At 38.5% G+C, this 26,834-nt stretch overlaps 1 protein-coding gene across 3 annotated transcripts; it reads left to right on the forward strand.

The window, feature by feature from the left end:
* The first annotated feature begins 6,421 nt into the window (after positions 1–6,421).
* Positions 6,422–20,824, forward strand: NECAP1 (NECAP endocytosis associated 1). Of its 3 annotated transcripts, XR_006604255.1 has the most exons (9): positions 6,422–6,597; positions 12,636–12,736; positions 12,892–12,996; positions 13,656–13,737; positions 14,549–14,657; positions 14,738–14,918; positions 17,125–17,227; positions 19,508–19,660; positions 20,671–20,805. XR_006604255.1 is itself a non-coding variant. In XM_045071602.1 (8 exons), exons 1-8 carry the CDS (start codon positions 6,503–6,505, stop codon positions 20,765–20,767), a joined length of 873 nt encoding a protein of 290 aa, XP_044927537.1. In that variant the 5' UTR covers positions 6,422–6,502; the 3' UTR covers positions 20,768–20,824. The 3 variants fall into 3 exon arrangements, 2 of the variants coding, with proteins under 2 accessions (XP_044927537.1, XP_004766666.1); XM_045071602.1 differs by lacking the exon at positions 19,508–19,660 and having other exon boundaries at positions 20,671–20,824; XM_004766609.3 differs by lacking the exons at positions 19,508–19,660; positions 20,671–20,805 and adding an exon at positions 17,552–19,256 and having other exon boundaries at positions 6,423–6,597.
* The last annotated feature ends 6,010 nt before the right edge of the window (positions 20,825–26,834 follow it).

The following is a 26,834-nucleotide window of genomic DNA, read 5'->3' on the forward strand; positions in this document are numbered from 1 at the left end:
CGGGGCTCGATCCCAGGACCCTGGGATCATGACCTGAGCCGAAGGCAGAGGTTTTAACCCACTGAGCCACCCAGGTGCCCCTACTTCAGATACTTTTAAAAGATAAATACTCCTTCTTCCCCAAATCTTTTAGCTCTTTCTTTCTCCAGAGATAACCAGTTTTCCCCTAATGGCTTTTATATTTTTATTACATATGCATGACTTCATAAATAACATGTAGTTTCATTTTCATGTATTGAAATTTTATATGCATAGTTCTTGATTTACTGTTATAAGTTAGTTATCACAACAGTAGCATAAAGAAGTATATAATATGAAAAAGAGGGGAGCCTGGGTGGCTCAGTGGGTTAAAGCCTCTGCCTTTGGCTCAGGTCATGATCCCAGGGTCCTGGGATCGAGCCCCGCATCGGGCTCTCTCTGCTCAGAAGAGGAGCCTGCTTCCTCCTCTCCCTCTGCCTGCTTCTCTGCCTACTTGTGATCTCTGTCTGTCAAATAAATGAATAAAATAAAAAAAGAAAGAAAAAGAGTTTCCCTTTCTTTACCCTTTCCACTTACTAGAAATAACAGCCCCTGTTACGCATCTTTGCTATAGTTTCATAATTATTTTATGCCTATCAAGTCTAGATTTTATTTATTTATTTATTATTTTTAAAAGAAAGCTCTAGACCCAACATGGGTCTTGAACTCATGATCTCAAGATCAAGAGTTATATGCTCTACTGACTGAAACAGCCAGGCAACCCTTATATTTATTTTTTATAGATGACCTAATATTATACCTTTTTGGACCTTACAGTTTTTCACTTATTAACTTACCTTTTCATATCTGAGCATATAGACAAATTTCAATGTTTAATAGGTGCATAGTACTTCACTGATAGATGTGCCATAACTTATTTATTTATGGAATGGATCAATTCCAGATTTGATGGACATTTAGATTATTTCCATTTTCTAATTATAAAAATTCTTCTGTAAATAGCCCATATATTTCTGTGTACTTGTGAGGTTATCTTTATGGCTTATATTAAATGGAAAAAAATGATATGGATACAAAACTACACAAGTGTTCTATTTTTGTACCAGTATCTTGGGTGCTTCTTGTATTTAAATTGTGTGGTGGGGTGAAGAAAATGTTAATTTGTAAATCATGAAACATGAGTTTCCAATCCTGACTTCATAACCAACTGTGTCTTTGGACAAATGATTTAATAAGTCTCGGATTCAAGTCTGTCATAGTAAAAGTGCAAGATTTCACCCACAAGGTCACTAGGGTCCATTCTAAGTAAGGAATATTTATAAACTGTGATTGAAATCTCATTACAATTCTTATCACTGCATTTGTAGCAACCCTAAGACTTAGGACAGTTATACTTTAACAAGTACAATTTCATGATAGATAATAGTACCCTGAACAAAGGTAAATCAGAATTGAAAACCCAGTGATAAATAGTTTTTTTGTATGTGTGCAAAGAATAAAGAGCTGAAAAATACTTACTGGTGGAAAAAGTCAGGAAAACTTGACCTTTATTTTCATGTTTAAAACATTTCTAAAAATAATCAAAATTTGAGTTGTATGGGGCCCCTGACATTTCTAACAAAGATGCTTTTGTTGAACTCGGTTAAATCACATATACTTGGAGAATCACACATAGGAGAAAATTAGCTTGATTTCTGGGACAGTTAATCTAATCTCCAGTCCAGAACTTTTGAATTGTGTAGCTGCTACCCCCTGCTGGTGGGCAGAGGTGAATTCCAGCCACGATATTTAGCATTTTTTGGATTTATAAAGAACAAATTATAGCATTAAAGATGGACAGAAACAATCATTCATTTAATAGAAAAAAAAAGTATGGTGTTCTTACTACATTCCAAAAACTGTGATGGATACTGTGTAAATACAAACATGTTTCTTGCCTTTGTACCTATTAACAGATGAATGCAACGTGATAAGAATTAAAAACTAAGTATAAATAATGCTGTGGGAGTGTAGAGCTGGGTTTGGGGAAGTCGAGAAAGACTCCTCAGATAAACTGATATATAAATTACATCTGAAGACATTTTACCAGGGAATGAATGGGAAGGACATTTCAGTCTGTGCAAATATGTTCAACATGAACAAAGATGGTGTGTTTGGAAAATTACAGCAAAGTGATTAAGCTAGAGACGACACTGGGAGCAAGAAGAAGATGGTGTGAGACAAGTGGCTCTATGTGAGCCTGAAAAGAAGGTTGGGGCAAGATTATTAAGAATCATCTAGCTAAGAAAATTAGACTTTATCGTACAGCCGGTAGAAAGTTTGTAAGATGACTTTCTTTCGTTGTTGGCTAATTGAATTTATTAGTTTTTTCTTTTTCTTTTTTTCTATTAACATATAATGTATTATTTTACTTCAGGGGTACAGGTCTATGAATCATCAGTCTTACATAATTCAGAGCACTTACCAGAGCACATACCCTCCCCAATGTCCATTACCCAGCCACCCTCTCCCTCCACACCCACCCAGCAACCCTTAGTTTGTTTCCTGAGTTTAAGAGTCTCTTCTGGTTTGTCTCCCTCCCGATCTTAGATTGTTTCATTTTTCCCCCCATGACCCCCTGCCCTATCTCTCAGATTTCTCATTATCAGAGAGATCAAATGATAATTGTCTTTCTCTGATTGACTTATTTCGCTTAGCATAATACCCTCTAGTTCCATCCATGTCATTGCAAATGGCAAGATTTTGGTTTTTTTTGATGGCTGCATAGTATTCCATACATGCCACTACACACACACACACACAGGAATACACTGAGAATTCTTCTTTATCCATTCATTTGTTGATGGGCATCTAGGTTCTTTCCATAGTTTGGCTGTTGTGGCCATTGCTGCTATAAGCATTCAGGCGCACATGTCCTTTCAGATCACTACATTTGTATCTTTAGGGTAAATACCCAGTAGTGCAATTGCTGGGTTGTAGGGTAGCTCTATTTTCAAATTTTTGAGGAACTTTCATACTATTTTCCAGATTGGCTGCACCAGCTTACATTCCCACCAACAAGGTAGGAGGGTTCCCCTTTCTCTGCATCATTGCCAACACCTGTCATTTCCTGACTTCCTCATTTTAGCCATTCTGGCTGGTGTGAGGTGGTAGTAAGATGACTCTTCAAAAAAGCAGAGTAAAATATACACAATAATCTTAGTATATGATCTAATTATCAGAAACATTCTTGGTCTTTCTTCATTACTTTTTCTTAACCTGTGGGTCAAGTAGGTCAAGATGTACTACTAGTATTGAAATCAGTTTTGTGGATTGAGAACAATAATATAAAATAGAACAGAAGAGATCACAATAAAAATTATAAACTGCCATCATGTTTAATAGAATTATCATTTTAGGAAAACTTTGTTTCAAGTACATATGTGTGCATTGGGTTCTAATATAAAATGTGTTTCTACTGTGGGTAAATTTCACTCAGATGTGAAATTTAAGAAACAAAACAAATGAACAAGGGGAAAAAAGAGAGAGAGAGGCAAACCCAGAAACAAAATCTGAACTATAGAGAACGAACTGATGGTTACTAAGGGGTGTGTGTGTGTGTGTGTGTGTGTGTGCTCGCGCGTGCGCGATGGGTGAAGTAGGTGATGGGGAGTAAAGAGTACACCTGCTGTGATGAGCATCAGGTGAGGTATGGAGATGTTGATTCACTATAACATACACCTGAAACTAATATTACATGGTATGTTAACTACACTGGAATTAGAAAAAAGTACCCAGTGAAGTCCAAGAGGAGGTATTATTTGAGCACATATGTGAACACATCAAATTGACAAGCTAGAGGAAAATGTTCAAGATAGAAGGTTTAATGCATGTAAAGGTGTGAAGAATATGATGAACACGGACAATTTTGGAACCAGAAGTAGTTTAGGATTACTGAAATTTTAAGTGAAAGTTTACTGACTTTTTTTTAAATCATGTATCTTTTCCTATGGCCTTCTCATGGCCATATATTTTTTTATATTTTATATATAAATATATCATATATAAATATATATTTAGGTACCAACATATATTTATATATGTTTATATAAAACATATAAATCTTGGGGCGCCTGGGTGGCTCAGAGGGTTAGGCCGCTGCCTTTGGCTCAGGTCATGATCCCAGGGTCCTGGGATCAAGCCCCGCATCAGGCTCTCTGCTCCATGGGAAGCCTGCTTCCTCCTCTCTCTCTGTCTGCCTCTCTGCCTACTATTTGTGATCTGTCTGTCAAATAAATAAATAAATCTTGAAAAAAATATATAAATCTTATATAACATTTATATTATAGATAATATATATCAATATAAATAATACATATTACTATATCATATATAAATTTAAATATAAATTACATATAATATATAAAATATATATACTATAAATATATATTTATATATAATTTTATTATATATTTTAGATTTTATGTAAATAATATATAATAAATTAGATATAAACATAAATTACATAAATAATAGATATATAATATGTATTATGTAAATAATATATGTGTCATATATTATATATGTATTATATTATATATTATATATAACATAATATGTATTATATATTATCTATTTTAAAGATTTTATTTATTTATTTATTTATTTGACACAGAGAGAGAGAGACAGCAGGACAGGGAACAAAACACAAGCAGGGACAGTAGCAGGGACAGTAGGAGAGGGAGAGGGAGAGGGAGAAGAGAAGCAAGCTTCCCCCTAAGTGGGGCGCCCCACACCACTGGATCCCAGGACAATGGGATCATGACCTGAGCCAAAGGCAGACACTTAACCCACTGAGCTACCTAGGCATCCCATATTATATATATATATATTAATATATATTTTCTACTGATAGGTGTTCATGTTGTTTTGCATTACTCACTATTATAAACAATGCTGTAATAAATACTGTACCTACTTTATTGTGCACATAAGAATATCTCTAGGGTCACCTAGGTGGTTTAGTTGGTTTAGAGTTTGACTCTTGATTTCTGCTCAGGTCAGGATCTCAGATGGTGAGCTGGAGCCAGGTGTCTGGCTCCCTTCTCAGGGTGAAATTTGGTTGAGATTCTCTTTCCCTCTTTCTCTGTCCCTCCTTTCCCATGCTTGCCTGGGCTCTCTCTTTCTTCCTCTTTCAAAATAAATAAGTAAAATCTAAAAAAAAAAAAAGTCTCATACCTATTAGTGGTTTTACTAAATTTAAAGTTATATAGGATATTTTGATCAACTCTGCTAAATTTCCCTTCAAAATGTTTTATCAACGTACATTCACGGTACTAGTGTATGAGAGTAGCTGGTTTCCCACATCCTTGCCAGGGATATATATATCATAAGTCCTTTTGAGGGTGCTTGGGTGGCTCAGTCGGTTAAAGGACTGTCTTCGGCTTGGGTCATGATCCCGGTTCTGGGATGGAGTCCCACATTGGGCTCCTGGCTCCACGGGGAGTCTGCTTCTCCCTCTGACCTTCTCCCCTCTCATGCTCTCACTCAAGGGATAAATAGAGTCTTTAAAAAAAAAGTCTTTTTGAATTTTAAGATTATCACTTTGTCAGGTAGGCTATTATTAATGACAGGTTTTCAACCAGTCAGTATAATGAAGGGGCAAAGACTGCTACTATTTTAGACAGACTTCAGATCATAACTTGGTTTTGACACCTGCTATCCCTGCTAATTAAATCGGTTCAAAGTGATAATGTTGTGGCAAGTTTACATGTGAAGAGTACAGAGAACATATTTATGGAAAGAGTTCAACAGGATTTATCATTACAATAGGATTTGGAGCAAATAGTGAGCATTAAGTAATAGCTCACTAGTTTTTGCTAATTTATCAGTAATTGAGTTGGTCCCACTTAAGAGTTTGAGGTTATTTTCCAAAAAGATAACCAGAATGTACACTGAAAGTGTGGCAAACTATTTCAACAGATGTTGTTCCGTGAAATCCGAGATTAAACGGTGCTGTTAGGCAACAATCAGGCTGGGCATTTTTAACATTTAGACGCCGGAGGATTAAAAATCCACCATGACTATGAGTCATGTATTTACGTAGGTACCCGGTTTGGGATTACCAACAAGTAATTACCCTTTTTCTACCGGGAAACTGGTTAAAAAGTGGTTCTCGTCAGAAAAAAATTCTCCCAGTTTTCAACATGGTCCTCTTCCTCCCCAAGTACTGCAGGACCCTTCCAGCCCCAAGATGGCGCTTTCCCTAATCACCTTTGGGAATCGAGATTTCCATAACGTGGGTCACGCACTGGAAAGGCCGGTTTGCCATTACCCAAGATGGCGAACTGCGCAGCTTCACGGTTTCCAGGTTTCAATATGGCTACCCCAGCCGGTACCTCCGGAGGTTAATCTCAGGAACCCAACTAAAATCGCGCGGGAAGCAGCGTAAGCGGAAGTTGCGCACAGCCCACCTCCCCCGCCCCCAACAGTTCGTCCCCATTCCATACACCCCGCCCCCGGTGGCGCGGAGTGCAGAGCCAAGATGGCGGCTGAGTTGGAGTACGAGTCTGTTCTGTGTGTGAAGCCCGACGTTAGCGTCTACCGGATTCCTCCCCGGGCCTCCAACCGCGGTTACAGGTATTAACCCCGAGGCACTGCAGCACACGCATACCGGGTCGGGGATGACAGTTTCTTCCTCAGGTAGCACGCTGGACGTCCCTTGCCACTGCCACCTCTGGGTTGTCACCTTGTTAGCCTGCTCACCTGGGTTGTTATGGCCCAGCCCTCCTGTTCTTTCCCCACTGTGGAATGCCATCCTGGTTTCCTCCGCTTTTAGAAAAATTACCGTCTGCATCTTCACACCCCTCCTCCCTTGGGCCCCTCTGGGTTACCCATCTGCTCCACATCATCCACATCCAATCGTCCCTGCTCCATTGCCAGTCACCTTTCGTTCTTTCCTGCGTCCTTCAGTTTGTCACCCTTGTCGAAACCCCCTCCCGTCCTCCCTCATACCCATTACCAGTACCCGGTACGCTTTTGTGGATAGTCATTGTTGGCCATTCTGTAGGTGATACAGTTTATCTTCTGTGCAGTTGTCAGTCTTGCTACCAAATACCATCCACCATTTGGTTTTCCTTTTCAGTTCTTTGGCTAGTGGGCAAAGGTTAGGATTATAGGTTTTCCATTGGTTGTCCATTCTGTTTCTTTTCAGTACGTTTTCTTGATGATTACATAGTATTTTCTATTTTACCTCTGCCATAGCTTTTTCTCTCCAGAGTTAATGGAGCATTTTCTCTGTAGTGCTAACTAACCACCTTGTAATCCGATAACAGGTTCTGAGGATGCTGTAGGAAGTCATGAGGTCATGCAGTGGAAAGAGTTAACATGTTAACTGGATTACATGCTAAGAAATATGAGTATGACTTCTGACAACTTAACAGCTGTATGATTTGAGACAAATCTCTTAGCTTTTCCAAGCTTTAGTTTTCTCATCTGTGAAATAGGGAAAAAAAATTAATGATAATAAAATCTGCTCTGGTTATGTACCTCACAGAAGTTTTTGGAGGGTTAAATGAAATAATACAATGTGAAAGAATTTAGGAAACAGTAAAGCAGCATGTAAATAGATAGGATGCTGTTCTTATTGTTCTCTGATCCACATCACCATCATGATTTTTCTCTTGGCATTTATTATTACTTTGACTGTTGTGCTCCTCCTCTGCCCTTTATTTTGCCTCTTTACCGGAGAGGCATTCATCATCAGTTCATCATCAGTTCATCATCACTCAGTATCTTTGTGCATGCTGACCTGTGCATTAGACCCTGTGGGTTGTACCTTTTGGCAAAGAGGTAGTCCTAATTCCAGTCTTTCAATCAGACTTCAAATTGACCATAATAGGAATCTACATGCTTTCTGATGGTAATTACAGGTAGTAATATGTGTGACTCAGCTGAGGGATATCTTCTTTGGGAAGCTCCCCTTTACCTTTTCATTCTGGCTTTAGTATGTTTTCTGCATGCTTCCACAACACCTATGCTTATCTCTGTCATAGTGAGTGCTCTTACTTCTGTATTGTAATTGATTGCTCAATCTGTTTTGCCAGACTAGCTATGAACAACTTTTTTCTTTTCTAACTTCTTTTCTAATTTTATAGTACCAGGGTCTACTATAGTGTCTGACACATAGTGGGCACTCTAAATGTGGAAGAAATTAGTAGGTTATACTTAATTGCATAAGTTGGCATTGATTGAACTGCTAAATAAGGTGGAATAGCCCAACTTAATAGTTAAGACTTCCTGGAGGATAGGATATACCATAAAGTGGGCTTCTCTTCTTTTTCTTCTGCTTTATGATTTTTTAAAGGCCTTCCTTCTCTCACCCATCTGCATTCTCTACCTTCACTTCCTAGTTTATCCAGAGCCTTTTATCCTTATGTCCATTAACAGCAGTGAGGCATCAAAACAGTTTCTTAATTTTCCTCTTTTACTTGTTATCTATGTTTTCCTGCTTATTATTGACATTTGTAATCCTCCAAAAGGTATTTTATCATTATCCACTCTTACTATAATGAATGAAGAGAGCTGCATTAAGTTTGCAACGAGATTCCCATTTATTTGCTTTTGGCAAGGCACTTAACTCTCTCTCTCTTTTTTTTTTTTTTTTAAATTTTACTTGTTTTAGAGAGAGAGAACAAGAGAGCACACAAGGAGTGCCTGGTTGGCTCAGTCGTTGAGTATCTACCTTCCACTCAGGTCATGATCCCAGGGTCCTAGGATTGAGCCCCTCATTGCAATACATCGGGCTCCCTGCTCAGCGGGAGGCCTGCTTCTCCCTCTCCCTCTTCCTCGTGTTCCCTCTGTAGCTGTCTCTCTCTGTTGAATAAATAAATAAAATCTTAAAAAAAAAAAAAAGAGTGTACAAGCATGGGGAGCAGCAGAGGGAGAGGCAGAGGCAGACTCCCCACTGAGCAGGGAGCCTGACATGGGGCTTGATCCTAGGATTCTGGGATCATGACCTGAGCCAAAGGCAGACGCTTAACTGACTGAGCCAACCCAGGCGCCCGACACTTAACTCTTTTGAACTGTGGTTTCCTCATTTGTAAAAATGGATATACTACTTATACCTTGCAGTATCCTCTCACTTAATTTTCGTAAGAGTGAGCATAATGCCTGGCATGTAATAGATGCTTGATAAACATTACTTTTATGTCTTTTTCTCTGCCTAATCTTGTTTACAGAACGCATTTTCCATTATAAGCATGACTTCTTTAGGCTGCCATTAAAGGAAAAACTGGGCTTTTTAGGAGGCAGGAGTCACTTGGTTTGTGTGACTAAGATCACCTAGAGTGAGCTGTTGCTTCTCAGGCTTTCACTGATAGTTTCAGTCTACGAGAAACTTATAAATGATGAAGAAATAGTATCCCAACTTATAAAAATTTTTATATTTATCACTACCCTCCTCCTCAGCTAAATCAATAGTAAGCTTAATAGTCTGTTTTAAGGTAATAAGAACAACGCTGGACTTTGAAGTTAGGCATTATATACTTACTGTTGTTACTGTTCTTCACCTAGAGAGACAGAGATAATAGGCTTTTCATGCCTGTTCCATATGATTGCTGTAAGGATTTATTACCGAGGCGAATGAAAGTATTTGAAGTCAGTTCAGAAGACCAGTGAAACCAAGAGTTCCTCAGGCTAGGTCTTGGGAGTGGGAAAGGAACTAAGGCTCAGGGCTGAAGGAGACTGCTGCTGGGCATATCCATTCACTTATTGAGAATTTGTTGAATATTGGCCACTAGACACGCAAGATAAATAAGACAAGGAACTTGTCCCAAGAAACACATCTGGTAGGCTTGTTCTAAACACAGTATACTGTGTTTAGCTCATAGAGGCATAATAGAAGAAGTAATGACCATATTAAAAAAAATTAAAATACAGGGACCTTTAGAGCATTGCATTCTGGATCAGATTGAAGTACTTGAGCGTCTTTGAGGCAGGGCATCAAGAGAGGTGGACATGACAAAGATTTGTCTTATAAATCCTGTTCAAAACCTGTGCTTTCTCTTTTCCATCTTTTGCTTGCCATCTTGTTAAACTTATTATTGTTTAGATATACTTATTGTTACCTTTCTAACTTGTGAGTGTTTGTCTTCGGGTTCCTAAGGGATGAGTTTGTTTGTTTTGTTTTTAAGATAATATTTTTAAGTAATCTCTGCACCAACGTGGGCCTTGAACTCACAGCCTCGAGATCGAGAGTCACTTGCTCTACTGACTGAGCCAGCCAGCTGCCCAAGGATAAGTTATTAATAACTTTTACTTTGCCCTCTCTTTTCCACAAAATCACAAGGCACTGCTTTGTAAAATTAGTCATATTTAAATGTCTTAGATTTCATTCAAATTTATTTATCATCATACAGATTATAAGTATTCAGTATTTGTAATGTTTCCATGGACATCGGTATGTTTAGCCCACATGTCTTTCCTAAACTCCAGACTCATATTCAAATGCCTTCTCTGTATCTTTGCTTGAAAATCTGTTTGCTATCTTAAACTCTACATATTCAAAACTGAACTCCTGATCTTTCTTCCCAGACGTTGCTCTACCTGTAGTCTATCTCCGTTATTGGCAGCTCCGTTGCTCAGGCTAAAATCTTTAGAGTCATCCTGACTTTTCTCTTTCCTTCTACCTCACATTAAATCCATTAGAAAATCCTTCTTCTTTGCTTTAAATATATCCAAAATGTAGCCACTTCTGCTGCCCCATCTTCCTAGTCACCATTATGACTCCTAGATTACTGCAGTAGTCTCTTAACTAATCCCCATGCTTCGTCACTTACATTGCTTCTACACACAACAAAGTAATCCTTTTTTTTTTAAATTTTTATTTATTGGGGCACCTGGGTGGCTCAGTGGGTTAAGCCGCTGCCTTCGGCTCAGGACATGATCTCAGGGTCCTGGGGTCGAGTCCCGCATCGGGCTCTCTGCTCAGCAGGGAGCCTGCTTCCCCTCTCTCTCTCTGTCTGCCTCTCCGTCTACTTGTGATTTCTCTCTATCAAATAAATAAAATCTTTAAAAAAAAATTTATTTATTTATTTATTTATTTATTTATTATTATTTTTTTTTTCAAAGTAATCCTTTTAAAATAAAAGGAAGATTGGGGTGCCGAGGTGGCTCAGTAGGTTAAGCATCTAACTCTTGATTTTGGCTCCGGTTGTGGTCATCTCAGGGTCATGAGATTGCGCCATGTGTCTGGCTCCACATTTCAGTGGGAAGTCTCTGCTTGAGATTTTTCTTCTTCCCTTCACCTCTCTCTCAAGTAAGTTAAGTCTTTTAAAAAAACAGCTATTTTCTTAAAACAAATAAAATAAAAGGAAGATCATGATCATGTATCACCTCTGCTTAAAACCTGTAATGGCTTCTTCACTCAGAGTGAATGCTAAAGTTCTAACAAGGCCTATAAAATTTGGCCCTCTGTTACCTCTCCCACTTCATCTCTTAATTTATTTTATTCTTACTGTAGCAGCTTCCTTTTTTTGAGGGCAGACATTCCAGACACACTCCCATCTCAGCACCTGTTGACTAATTGTTCTAGTCCAGGAATTGCCCCCTTCCTCCAATATCTGCATGGGTAACTTTCTTTTTTTTTTTTTTTTTTTTTTTTTTTTTTTTTTTTTTTTTTTTTTTTTTTTTTTTTTTTTATATTATCTTTTTGCTCTGCTCATTTATTTTTTTTTTTTTAAAGACTTTATTTATTTATTTGACAGAGAGAAATCACAAGTAGGTAGAGAGGCAGGCAGAGAGAGAGAGAGGAGGAAGCAGGCTCCCCGCTGAGCAGAGAGCCCGATGCGGGACTCGATCCCAGGACCCTGAGATCATGACCTGAGCCGAAGGCAGCGGCTTAACCACTGAGCCACCCAGGCGCCCTGCATGGGTAACTTTCTTGCTTCCTTCACATTTTTGCTCACTTTTCGCTTTGTTAATAAGGTCTCCCCAACCACCTTCTTGAATGTTACAACCTGTTTATTCTCCCACTACCCTCCCAGTTTCCCTTTTCTGCCTCTGCATTTTCTTTTTTACTGTAGCACTTACCATCTTCTGAGATATTATTTATATTGCTTATTTTTTATGTTTTCTTTTATTACTTGTATTCTGTTATATTGTAAACATCATGAGGGTAGAAGTCTTTGTTTTGTTCATTCAGTGTTGTATCCCAAGTGCTCAGAATAGTGCCTGTGACTTAATACACACTCTGTAAATATTGGTTGAATTCAGTGAAAGATGATGATACATTTAGGGATTTGGGAAGGGTTCTATTACCAATATGATTTATTTAGTAGACTTTGTTGTTACCTGATTGGTAAAATACTGTTATATAAATTATTATCTGCAGTAGGGAAATGGTATTATTATGAGAATTTTTAAAAATTGCTTGTATTTGTACTTTATATGTTTTATTGATGCTTATTGGATAATCCTTACATAGTAAGGACTTGTTTGCTGTGGGCTATATGTATAATGAGACATCTATGTAGAGGGGTCATGAGTTATTCTTATTGATTATTTAATAGGTAGAAAGAATAAGCTCAGGACAGCAAAATAGAGCGGTGACAAATGATTTGTGTAGGTTTTTAGTAATTAAAGACATGGACCTGAGACTTCCTATTTTCCTATTCTAGGGCATCTGACTGGAAATTAGACCAGCCTGATTGGACTGGTCGCCTCCGAATCACTTCAAAAGGAAAGATCGCTTACATCAAACTTGAGGATAAAGTTTCAGGTAATCTGTGCTGGTGACTCTCTGACATATTAAGAGTATTGGTTTGCTGCATTTATAAGTACATTTAAGTTGGGGATTGGAATGGAAATATTTGTTAACTGGAGTTTTAGATTTTTGCTTCCTTTGCCCAAAGAAGTCTTTTTCTTACCTGTCAGGGGAGCTCTTTGCTCAGGCACCAGTAGAACAATATCCTGGTATTGCTGTGGAGACAGTGACAGATTCCAGCCGCTACTTTGTAATCCGGATCCAGGATGGTACTGGTAAGGAATCTGGTATTTTGAATGGGATGATAGTAGGAAAATAGGTAATGCACTTCAATGAAAGTGTGTCCTAATTGCATTTATCTTTCTTTAGTTTACTAAATTTGTCCTCTCCTTTCTTCATAGTTAACTCTAGTTGCTAAAAGCAAGGACAAGGATTAGCATGTTATTAGTAATAGATATGAACACAAGTTCAAGACACTGTGATTTATAGGTAGATGTAAATCAATCAAAGTGTCTAACTAACCAAAGAATTAACATATATTGCCCATTCACTCATTGTTAGTGGTGGGTTTGGTGGGACTGTCTTAAATCATCTATGTTAGGGCAGTCATTCTCTGTCTTTTCTCTGTAGTCTCTATCAGAGGTTGTCCTAACTTTTTGTTAGGATGCAGTTAGATTTTGTCCTCAACTGTGGTTACTTAATTCTGCTGATGTATTGTGAAAGCAGCCGTATAATGTGTAAACAAATTGGTGTAGCTGTGTTCAAGTAAAATGTTACTTATAAAGACAAGTGATGGCAGCATTTGGCCCTTGGGCTATATGTAGATTGTGGACCCCTGGGCTGTGAGAAAGTGTTTCATGTTCCGGACTTTTCACTGGGTGGAATTTTCCCCAAGGGGTACTTCCTATTGAGAATATTCCTGTCTTTTTCACAGGGCGTAGTGCTTTCATTGGCATTGGGTTCACAGATCGGGGTGATGCCTTTGACTTTAATGTCTCCTTGCAAGATCACTTCAAGTGAGTGAAATTTGACCTTTAGTTACCTGGTTAAAAGGTTTTGGATGTGCTCCTTTTCAGTTGAATGGACACTCTTTTACCTTCTGATTTCTGTTTTTGGTAAACTAGTGCATTATGAATTGGAATCTTTCCATTTGCTTACATTATCTTTGTATTTGCTCTATCCTTTCCTTAAAACCTGGAACATGTTTTTGGTCCCTTGTATGGTATTTTGAGATGCTTTTGCTTATGTCTCTGGGGACTTGTGCTTTTAAGTGGCTAAGGGAGGCATATAATAATAGCAGGACTGTATGGGAGATAGTGGGGAGTTGTGGGGCAGTTTTGTTACTTTGTGTAGCTGACATGTTTTATGTCTGTTTCAACATTTCTTCTGCCTGCCTGGTTTTGGCACAGCTGTGGTGGGTAGCATCATGCACACCATCTCCTCCCTACTTCAAGGGCAGGCATAGGCACAACTCTGCTTTTCTGCCTCAGAACTCTGAAACTGTGGAAGTCCACTCACTTGGCACAGGAATGCAGCCTGGAAGGACTGAGGAATTAACACTCCCTCCCAGGGGCAGCGCTCAACCATGGAGGATGGGAATTGGCAGCTAAATGCTGTCCTTGGAGGGACAAGTTAAACATGTATTCTGTGTGGCTCCTCAGTGCCACTGAACGCTGTTGCCCTCTTTCGTGGCTTTTCTTCCTTTCCTTCATTCTTCATATTCCCTCACTCTGCTTTCTAGAATCCTGTCTCCTATAAGTTAGTTACACTCAGGTTTGTGTGCCGGACTCTCAGGTAATCTCAGATTAACATAATTTACTCTTTTAGGTGGGTAAAGCAGGAATCTGAGATATCCAAAGAATCTCAGGACATGGATAATCGTCCCAAGTTGGATCTGGGCTTCAAGGAAGGACAGACCATCAAATTGAGTATTGGGGTGAGTATGCTTTCTTTCCCCTACTCCCTGTATTTCTGTAATAAGCTTGTGACTTTTTCTTCTCTGTTTTCTCTATGTAGAACATTACAACTAAGAAAGGAGGTGCTTCTAAGCCCAAGACTACAGGGGCTGGGGGCCTAAGCTTGCTCCCACCCCCACCTGGAGGCAAAGTCACTATTCCCCCACCGTCCTCCGTTGCCATCAGCAATCATGTCACTCCACCACCCATTCCAAAATCTAACCATGGAGGTAGTGATGCAGGTAAATCTCTTCATAACTTTGAGAAATCATCATATCTTAGGTTTTGATTGGGTAGCATCTGTTTGTCAAGGAGTATCTTGATGTTTTTGCTGTTAAATGGCACTTGGTACTGACACGGTGATTCTGGCAGCCTCTAATAAGGAATTAAAGCTTTTCCAGTGAACCGAGAGTCATGATATTTGGCAGGTTCTTTGTTGGAAAATGAGTAGATTTAGTGACTGTTTTCTTCATTATACCTTGGTGAGATGCTAATAGGTCTGAGAGTCAGATGGAGTAAGATTTTGGTCATAGCTCTGCTATTTTATATCTGAATGTGTTTAGTAACATTATTTACATTTTTGAGTCTCAGTATTCTTTTTTGCTTCTTAAAGATTTTATTTGAGGGGTGCTTGGGTGGCTCAGTTGGTTAAGCATCTGCCTTCAGCTTGGGTCATGATCCCAGGTACTGGGATCGAGCCCTGCATCTGGCTCTCTGCTCAGCAGGGAGCCTGTGTCTCCCTCTCCCTTTGCCTCCTGCTCCCCCGACTTGGTGCTTGTGTGCTCTCTTCTCTCTCTGTGTCAAATAAATAAATCTTAAAAAAAAAAACAAAAAAACTTATTTGAGAGAGACCGTGTACATGGGGGGAAGGGGCAGAGTAAGAGGGAGAAGCAGACTTCCTGTTGAGCAAGGAGCCCAATGTAGGGCTCAGTCCCAGCACCCCGGGATGATGACATGAGCTGAAGCCAGATGCTTAACTGACTGAGCTACCCAGGCATCCCGTCTCAATATCCTTAACTGCAAAAGGGAGACTTAGAATTACCCCAGGATTATAAAGGAGAAATGATGTGACACCACCTAACATAGTCCTTTGAAAATTGCAGCCATTCAGTAAATGTTATTTTTTTTATCTTTCGTTTCTTCCCAAAGGTATTTGGGAGAAAATTAGACAGCATCTGGGTGTATGAATACATTTTCACTCTTCCGTATTATCTGAGGGGAAAAAGAGTAGATGGAGTTTTTCCATTTCAAGAATGGGAACATTAGGGGCGCCTGGGTAGCTCAGTGGGTTAAGCCTCTGCCTTCGGCTCAGGTCATGATCTCAGGGTCCTGGAATTGAGCCCCGCATCAGGCTCTCTGCTCAGCCTGATTCCCCCTCCCCCCTCTGCCTACTTGCGATCTCTCTCAAATAAATAAATAAAAATCTTTAAAAATAAATAAATAAATAAGTAAATGTCAACTCTTCTCCAATAAAAAGAATAGGAACATTAGAACTCGGGAAGCAATTTTCCAAAGATTAGAGAAGCAGGTATTAGAATCTGTAGTTTTAACTTATTGAATTACAGGATGTAGAGCATTCATATCATTGATTGCTCGGAGTAAGCTTCTTTTGAAATTTTGACGTAAAAATGGTTATAACCTACATCTTTTCATAAGTGTCTCCAGAAGGCACTGGGTATAATGTCTAAAGTTTACTTTAAATTTTTTTGAATTATGCTATTTATTTTAAGATAATCATAGGTTCACATGCAGTTATGAAAAATAACACAAAGAAATCCTGTGTACCCTTTACTCAGTTCCCCTAAATGGTAACATTTGCAAAATCAAAGTCAGATACCACCAGGAAGTTGACATTGATACTATTTACTGATCTTATTTAGATTTCATCAGATTTACGTGTTCTCATTTGTGTGTATATGTGTGTTTTTAGTTCTACGCACTTTTATTTTGGGTAGGTTCCTGGATCCATCACCATGGTTAGGATACAGACAAGCTCCATCCGTACAAGGATCCCTCATGTCATCCGTTTATAACTGCATCTGCCTCCTGTGTCCTGCCTCACACCCCCTCACTAACCCTAGGCAATCACTAATTTCTTTTCTCTCTCTATAATTTTGTCACTTCTGTGAATGTTATGTAAGTGGAGTCATAGAGGACATAACTTTTGGGGATTGGCTTTTTCCACTCAGTATACTTCCCTTGAGATTCATCCAAGTTGTGTCTGTCAGTAGTTTCTCTGTTGTTGGGTAGTAGTTCATGGTATGGAAGTACTACAGTATGTTTAACCTTCACCCATGGAAAGACATCTGGGTTGTCTTCTGTTTTTGACTATTACAGATTAAGCTGCAGTGAACATTTGTGTGTAGATTTGTGTGAGCATAAGTTTTTATTACTAAGATTTTTATTATGTTTTCCCTTTTCTTTCTCTTCTCTTTACTGTGTATTCAGATATCCTTTTAGATTTGGATTCTCCTGCTCCTGTCACGACACCAGCATCAGCTCCAGTTTCTGCAAACAATGACCTGTGGGGAGACTTTAGCACTGCATCCAGGTATGAACCTCATGAAACCACCATACTCTCAGTCAGAGGATATGTTACAGTTAAACGAAGTCTTGATCTGGGAAAGCAGGGCATTTGCAGGTCATAGAGTCTTCGGCAGGAATTCTAGGTAAAGTAGTAGGGAAGTGTGGGGGTTGGTGGGGTAAGAGTTGTAGGATGATGTTTGATGTGGGATATCTCAAGACTTGATAAGTAGAATTTCCGCGAGGTGTAGTTTCAGAAAGTCTGGGCAGCAGTTTCTTGGAAGCTGTTACATGAAGAATGGAGTAGCTATCCTAATTCCTTTGGCTTTCTCTCTCTTCTCCTGTCTTACAGCTCTGTTCCAAACCAGGCACCACAGCCATCCAACTGGGTCCAGTTCTGAATAGCATTGGCAGGACATTAAGGACAGACTTGAAGAAAAAAAAAATGAACTTGAGGGCACCAATCTGTGAGGGAAGCTAGGAACTCCTACTGTCCCCAGAATCAAAATTACTGGACAATCTTTTTCATAGCTTCTCCATTGCTGGTTTATGTCACTCCCCTATGTTGTTACTTACTGTACAGCCAAGAAAGTATCCCTTCTCTCCTGTTCACGATTAAGGCAGGGGAATAATGGGTCTCACCATACTTGTGGCTGACTATGCAGGGCTCAGAAGGCCAGGTCTCTTTGCGGAGGGGGGACAAAATCTACCATCTGTAAAATTTTTCTCCCATCTTTTCAATTCTTCCTTCTTTCCGAATCATCTCATGACCCTGTGTGCCCTATTTAGCAATTTCAGGAGAGACAGAAATTTGAAATTTCCTTTTCCATTAACCTAAGACCCTAACAGTGGACTGACTGACCTCAGTGTTTACAAATTGAGTTTTGATAGGGATAGGTGTGAAGAAAGAACTGTTTGTGAGTCAGTGTTATATATGCTCCTTCAGGCTTATTCTGTTCAGTGAACACCCAGTGCCAGGTGCAGCTCCGTCACCCTCTCATGTGTTTACATGTTTCTTCCTATGCTCAGAGGGTCTCGCTGGTGGCACTTTCACTGTTCTTTGTTTGCTGAATAGTGCAACATCTTTGATCAGTGGGTGTCTCTTGGATGAAGGAGGTTCGAGGGGCCATGTTTCCCAAGTTACGTTGTAGAGAAGCGTTTACTTTCTTGCAGCTCCATCTAGTTGCTGCATTTGAAGTGTGGCATTACTTTGTATTTGCCCCATTATTTGACCTGAAGTTGAAGGGTTTAGAGTTTTTAACCGGATATGTAGAGCAGAGGGGTTGAAAGCATGTAGCTCTCTTTCAGGACCCATATTGCCTTGCTGCCTGGGTATCTGGCCCCTTCCCATAAACATTTATTTTTCAGTCCATCTAGCTTTTCTGTAGAAAGCTGCTATTACCTACATCACCATCTATGAAGGAAGTCAGAGAGTCCACGGCGCAGGCTGTGATAGGTTTGCCCGAGTGATGGCCTTGATAAACCTGGGGTATCTCAGAAGCAAGTTACTCTCCCTCCACTTTCCCTTCCCTCTACCCCACCATTCCTTTTATGATGCTGTGAAGAGAGTTCCCTTTCTTGGATGAACGGGCACTATCTATTTTGTTAACTGGCAGTTTTGAGGATGAAATGGGAGGATGTCATTTCTTCCCTTAGCACTTCTTTGGATGTGTACACTCTGGCCGAAGGGAGTCTTATATTTATTTTCAAAATATATTCTCTCTCCTACATTTCCTTCCTGACTCTTTTTAGCTTTGGGTCCATTTTTTTTCATTGCCTCCTGTTCCAGGCAGCTCTATTCTTACAGAGCCATGGCAGGACATTTTAAAATTCCAATAGAAAAACACTAAATGGGAAGTTATATAGAATCACTAGTGACTAACTACTGGGAACCTATTTTCTCAATCTTCCTCCATGTTGTGTTCTTTGTATTCTCAAGATGATAATATATTATGTATTTGAATTGCTGAAAAATTGAAAAATGAAATTTAAAATATATGTATATAAAGCATATGCTGTATTGGTGCAATAATGGTAATTAAAATTGTGGAAAAAGATAGTGTCTCCTTTATCTTTTAATTTGTCTATTTCAGTGCCTTTTTAATTTAACTGACCCAGTATAAATGAGCCAGTAGGTAATAAACAGATATTTTATATCTATTACTCTTTTCAAGAGGTAGATTCAGGTTAAGTTCTGCCTTTTTAAATTCAGGTTAGACTTCTGCCCTAATGGTTCAAAACCCACAGAGCACTCCTTGTAGAGATCATATGAATTATTTGCTGGAATAGTTCATTTCCTTTGCTTCAGATTATCATCATGGTCTAGGCCACCTCTCACATCGGAGAACCATAAGCAGCATAAATGAGGGGGAATCAGTGTATGAGATGGAACCAAAGTCAAGGCCATAGACTGGAAGTCAGAAGGATCTTGGGAGTTCTCATTCAGTGATTCTCACAGAAGGTGAATCAAAATGACATATGTGTTTACTTTTTTTTTTTTTTTTTTTTTTTTTAATAAAGTAACATGCTTCTCCCTCCAGAGGTTCTGCTGCAGCTCCTCCATTTGCTTTCCTAGAGTAGGTCCTGGATGGCTCTCCTAACCATGGCCTTTGTTATCATTACTGAGGTGGTGAGGCAGTGTCATTGATAGAAGTGTATCCTAAATCTCAGGTTTTATTTGGGGAAAAATGTGGACAATCAGTGTTTTTTTTTTTTTTTTTTAAGCTCATTCCCTTCAGTTATACATTTGTATCTACCTTCACAGTTGTGTATGAACTTTTATTACTCCACTTCCTCCATTCTGATGACCTTCTAGGCTGTTGGCTTGCCTCTAGCTTTCTTTTCCTCCAGCTCCAGTTCAACTTACCTGTTACCACCAGCATCATCTTCCTCTCTGAGCCCTGCTGATGCCCTTTCTTCCCCAGCTCATTGTCTTTAATGATTTTCCTTTGTGTATGGAATAAAGTCCATAGTACCATTTCATCCTCAACTCTGTTTTCCCTTCCACCCCCAGTATGCTCCTGGAACTAGGGGACTGGTCATTCTTCAGATGCCATTAGCAAGCACCATGAGCACTGAACGTTTGCTAAAATTCCCTCTGCCTAGAATACCTTTCTGTCTGTTGAAATCCTTTGCATTTCATAAAGCTCATGTAAATGCTACTTCATGAAATGTCACCTATCCTCCCAGTCTGAAAAATGATCTCCCTTGCTTTGTTTGGGTTGCTGTTGAAATTCTTACTGGTTTGTAAACTCTTCGAATACAATGACCATGTCTTCATTTTTAAATGCTTTACCGTACTTCCCATATACCTTTTTATGTAGTTGATACACATTAAATACTTGTTAAATTAACAGTGATTTCAGTGAAGAAGGACTAGAAATCTGTAAATTGGGTGTTTTGCTTCTTTTACTTATTCTCAGGGTTGTTCCGTGCTACATGACATAAGTATTTCTTCTCGCTTTGTCATAGTTGGAGAAAATCTCATTTATGTGCTCCAGAGTCCGCCAGTATTAGGAATCGGAAAACAGTGATGAAGAAAAATTTTACTTTGGTACTTTGCCTATGACCTGAGAGAAGAAAAACAATACTGTAAAGCACAGCTGTGGGTAGGTTTGGTAGCTTACTGTCTCATTGTGATTATTATAACTGTCTAAGATTACATTGCACTTTGGCTCTGTTTTAGTTATTTTCTAGCTTCTAAAAAATCCATTTCTGTTATTGCCTCTTAACTGTACATGAAGGGAATACATAATGGTTTGTGACTAGGGGACTCCTATTCAGGAGCTCCCCATCAATCACATATTCTTTAGAGAAGGAAAGGGCAAATGAAGAGCTTTATCTTTACTTCCAGGTCCCTTAAGCCTGGAGGATATATGTAGCCTTATGATTGTTTTCACAGAAATTTTATGGCTTAACATTTATTTCAGATTTTGCAATAGTTATTTTCAGGCCCCTTTTGAAAGATAAGGTACAGGGGTAGTAGGTTTTTTAAAAAGCTCTGCTATAGGGATGCCTGGGTGGCTCAGTTGTTAAGTGTCTGCCTTTGGTTCAGGTCATGATCTCATGTGAGATCGAGCCCCACGTGGAGCTCCTTGATCAGTGGGGAGCCTGCTTCTCACTCTCCCGCTCCGCCAGCTTGTGTTCCCTCTCTTGCTGTGTCTCTTTCTGTCAAATTAAAAAAAAAAACTTAAAAAAAAAAAAAAGCTCTGCTGTATTTGAATTGCCTATTTTGGAGCCGGGAGTTAAATAATTGTCCGTGGTGACCTCGTTCTGCCTTACCAGTCTGAGGACAGTGTCATCCCCTCAATTAAATACAATAATGCATTAAAACCCATTGTGGATTACTTGCTTTTTATTTTTATTTTTTTTAAGATTTTATTTATTTATTTGACAGAGAGAGATCACAGTAGGACAGAGGAAGGGAAGAGATCACAGAGAGAGAGGAAGGGAAGCAGGCCCCCTGCTGAGCAGAGAGCCGGATGCGGGACTTGATCCCAGGACCCTGAGATCATGACCTGAGCCGAAGGCAGCGGCTTAACCCACCCAGCCACCCAGGCGCCCCAGGATTACTTGCTTTTTAATACTTTTCTTTTTCTTATATGTGCTCTGCCACAGAACCTGTAATAGGAAAAAAGGTGTTGGAGCACTTTCTGTGAAATGCTTAATCTGACTGCATATCAGTATGGGACCACTAGAGGGCGAGCTCCCTCTAGCAACTCTAGCCCAACTGTAGGAAATATTGCACAAATGTCCTGGTGACTGAGAAGGTAAATTTAAAAAGAAAGACATAAAAGAAAGACTCAAGAGACATATTTATGGAGTCTAAACATGATTTTGATGTAAATTTTGTTGGGAATGTAGAAAAATTGCTGTTTAGGTAGGCAGAAAATGAAGTAGAGAATTAGAATTTCTTTAGACTTTAATACTTAAATAAATATTTGAATGGGGATAATTTTAATAACCCCCCCATCAAAATAGATGTTTAATAGGTAGTAAAGTGTAGTAATGTTTATAAAGTGTAGTAATGGTTATAGCATGGATTTGGGAAGGAACAAATTGCCGTGGTACAAAATTTTGCTTTGCCACTTACTGGCTTTTTAACTTTGGACAAGTTACTTAACATTTTTTGCCTTAGTTTCCTCATGTGCAGTATGAGGATAATAGTTCCTACCTTACTAGGTTATTGTGACAACAAAATTAAAATTTTAAAGTGCTCAGGACAGGGTCTGGCATGCGGTACTACTACTACTGCTGCTTGGTGGCTTTTCTAATTCTCAGTATCAGGGTATGCAATGAAATGGTAAGTATAAGGGTAAAGTGATGTGACTTCCTTTCTTTTTTAAAAGAAAATTTGGGAATACAACATATTCATTTGATACATTTATATATTTTAATAGGAGTACCACTGTTGTGTTGCTAACACCTTTTTTTTTTTTAAGATTTTACTTGTTTTAGAAAGAGAAAGCTTATGGCCTCTGGGGGAGGTGGCATTTTGAGCAGACTCTGCTGAGCGTGGAGCCTGGTGCAGGGCTTGACCTCAGGATCCTGAGATCATGACTTGAGCTGAAACCAAGAGTCAGTTGCTTAATAAACTGAGGCACCCAGGTGCCCCTAGAAGCTAACACTTCTAGTTGACATCACAAATTTATCATATTTATTTGATACTTATTTCTTTTTCTGGTGAGAACAATTAAGATCTAGTCTCTTACCTTTTTGAAGTTTATAATGCAGTATTGTGTATAATCACCATGCTGTGGGTTAGGCCTCCAGGACTGACTTATCTACTGGTTTCAGGTTTGTACCCTTAAACCTCATCTCACCAACCCCCCACCATCTAGTGCCTGGTAACCACCAATCTACTTTTTGTTTCATGAGTTTGGCTTTTTTCAATTTCATATATAAGTAATAACATATAATATTTGTCTTTCTCTGTCTGACTTATCTCATTTAGCATTGCCCTTCAAGGTCATTCTACATTGTTGCATACATATATAAAAACACGTATTTCTTTTTTAATCATAAATGAACACAGGTTGTTTCTATATTTTGGCCTTTGTGAGCAATGCTGCAATAAACATGAGAGTGCTTATAGGTTTTTGATTCCCTATTTTCATTACTTTTGGGTGTATACCTAGAAGTGGATCATTTGGCAGTTTTACTTTTGGTGTTTTGAGGGACCTCTGTACTGTTTTCAATAGTGCTGTACTAATTTGTCTTTCTGTCAATAGTGTAGAAGGGTTCCCTTTTCTCCACATCCTTGCCAACACTTGTTATCTCTTGTCATCTTAACAACAGCCATCCTAAAAGGTGTGAGTTGATATTTCATTGTGGTTTTTCTTTGCATTTCCCTGATGATGACTGTGTTGAGTATGTTTTTATGTGAATGGGCCCCAAGCATCACTCCTGCCAGTCTGGGCCCACCATAGGGCTTGGAATGGAGTAAAGTAGAAATGGTATCTTTGTGGTCTTGAGTCACACTGAAACAGTTGACTGCTTATGGTTCTAAATAAACATAACCTACCTTTTGTAAATGAAAGAAAAAAGAGCTGCCAGCCATTTTATGTCTTTCTTGGAAAAATATATCTAGTTTCTCTGCCCAATTTTAATTTCATTGTTTATTACTGAGTTGTAGGAGTTTTTATATATTTTGGGTAATATAGTTTCTCAAATATACTTTGTAAATATTTTTTCCCATTCCATAGGTTGTCTTCATTTTTTAAAAAAGATTTTCTTTATTGAGAGAGAGAGAGAGAACAGGAGTTGGAGGGGGGTGAGGGGCAGAGGGTGAGGGAGAAGCAGACTTTCTGCTGAGCAGGGAGCCTGATGTGGGGCTCCATCCTAGGATCCCAAGATCATAATCTGAGCCAAAGGCAGATGTGTGACCAACTGAGCCACCCAGGTGCCCCATCTTCATTTTTTAAAATGTTTCTCTTGTGCAGAAGCTTTTTAGTTTGACGAAGTTCCACTGAACGATTTTTACTGTTGTTGCTTCTATACTTGAGGTTGTATCTAAAAAATCATTGCCAAGACCAATGCCAGGGAGTTTCCTCCCTGTTTTCTTAACAGGAGTTTTACTGTATCAGATCTTACATTTAAGTCTTTAACCTATTTTGAGTTAATTTTTAAGAGTGCTGTAAGATCCGGGGTCCAATTTCATTTTTCTGCATGTGGTAATCCAGTTTTCTGAACAGCATTTGTTAAAGTCACTGTTCTTTTCTCAATGAGTGTTCTTGGCGCCCTGGTCAGATAAATGCAGAGGTTTATTTCTGGGCTCTCTGTTATGTTCCATTGGTTTTTATGTCTGTTTTTATGCCATTACTATACTGTTTTAAATACTATAGCTTTGTAGAGTACTTTAAAATCAGGAACTGTAATGCCATTGGCTTTGTCCTTTTCCTCCAGATTGCTTCGGCCATTACTTTGGAGTGTACTTTTGTGGTTCCATACAAATTTTAGGATTGTTTTTTCTATTTCTGTGAAAGATGCTATTGGAATTTTGATAGAGATTGTATTGACTCCTTAGATGGTTGGGTAATGTGGACATTTTAACAATATTTATTCTTTCAATTGATGAACACTGGGTATATCTTTCCATTTTTTTCTTTTCAGTTTCTTTCGTCAAAGTTGCAGTGTTTGGTGTGTAGAAATTCACCCTCTTCGTTGAATTTATTCCTAAAGTATTTTGTTGTTTTTGATGCTATTGTGAATGGGATTGTTTTCTTTATAACTTTTTCAATTGTTTCATTGTTAATATAGAAATACAACTGATTTTTGTATGTTTATTTTGTAACTTGCCGCTATACTGAATAGGTTTATTAATTCTAACAGTTTTTTTGGTGCAGTCTAGGATTTTTTTATATATAAAATCATATCATCTGCAGAGACAATTTTACTATTTCTTTGATTTGGATGATTTTTATTTCTTTTTCTTGCCTGATTGCTTTAGCTTCCAGGACTATGTTTAATAGGAATGGTGGGTGGGATTTCTTTTCTTGTTCCTGGTCTTAGAGGAAAAGGTTTCAACTTTGCATTATTGTGAATGTTATCTGTAGGCTTATCATATATATATGGCCTATATCATGCTGAGGTATAGTTCTTCTGTAACCAATTTATTGAGAGTTTTTATAATGAAAGGATGTTATATTTTGTCAAATGTTTTTTCTATATCTATTGAGATGATCTGTAATTTTTTTGTCTTTCATTTTATTAATATGGTATGTGATGGTTCATGATTTGCATACATTGAACTCTTGTTGCATCCCAGGGCTGAATCCCACCTGATCATAGTGTAAGATGATTTTAAGGTGCTTTTGAATTTAGTCTGGTAATATTCTGTTGAGAATCTTTGTATCTGTGTTCATCAGGAATATTGGCCTGTAATTTTCTTATTGTATCTTTATCTGGCATTGGTATCAAGGTAATGTTAGCCTTGTAAAATGAGTTTGGGAGTATTTTCTCCTCTTGAATTTTTTGAAAGAGTTTGAGAAGGATTGGTGTCAATTTTTTTTTACACATTTGGTGGAATTCTCCATAAAATCATCTGGTTTTGGACTTTTCTTTGTTGGTAGGTTTTGGATTTCTGATTTAAAATCCATACTTGTTATTGATCTGTTCACATTTTTTGTTACTTACTGATTCAGTGTTCATAGGCTCTATGTTCCTCGGGAATGTTCATTTTTCTAGGTTATCCAGTTTATTGACATATAGTTGTTCATAGTAATCTCTTATTATTCTCTGTACTTCTGTAGTACCGGATGTAATGTCTCCTCTTTCATTTTTTTTTTTTTTAAAGTTGACAGAACTTTTTTTTTTAAAGATTTTATTTATTTATTTGACAGAGAGAAATCACAAGTAGTTGGAGAGGCAGGCAGAGAGAGACAGAGGAGGAAGCAGGCTCCCCGCTGAGCAGAGAGCCCCATTCGGGACTCTATCCCAGGACCCTGAGCCGAAGGCAGCGGCTTAACCCACTGAGCCACCCAGGCGCCCTCCTCTTTCATTTTTGATTTTACTTAAAATTTGAGTAGTCTTTTTTTCTTAGCCTTGTTAATTATATCTTTTCAAAATACCAGCTCTTAGTTTTGTTGATCTTTTCTATCATTTTTCTGGTTTCTGTTTTATTTATCTTCACTCTGACCTTTGTAATTTCATTCCTTGCACTAAATTTGGGCTTTGTGTTTCTTTCTCTAGTTCCTTGAGGTGTAAAGTGAGGTTGTTTGAGATCTTTCTTTTTTCTTGGTGTAAGCTTGTATCACTTATAAACTTACTTTTTAGAATTACTTTTGTAGCCTTGCATAAGTTTTGGTATGTTGTGTTTTTGTTTGTTTAAAATTTTTTTTTGTTTCCTGTTTGATTTCTTTGACATATTAGTTGCTCAGGAATGTGTTAATCTTCATATATTTGTGAATTTTCTAGCTTTCCTCCTATTACTGATTTCTAGTTTCATACCATTGTGGCTGAAGAAGATCCTTGGTATGATTTCAGTCTTAAATTTCCTAAGATTTTTTTTTTTAAGATTTTATTTATTTATTTGACAGAGCGAGAGAGATCACAAGCAGGCAGGCAGATAGAGAGGAGGAAGCAGGCTCCCTGCCGAGCAGAGAGCCCGATGTGGGGCTTGATCCTAGGATCCTGGG

Source organism: Mustela putorius, unplaced genomic scaffold, assembly GCF_011764305.1.
Source record: "Mustela putorius furo isolate JIRA1106 unplaced genomic scaffold, ASM1176430v1.1 tig00003988_pilon_pilon_pilon, whole genome shotgun sequence".
NCBI lineage: Eukaryota > Metazoa > Chordata > Mammalia > Carnivora > Mustelidae > Mustela > Mustela putorius.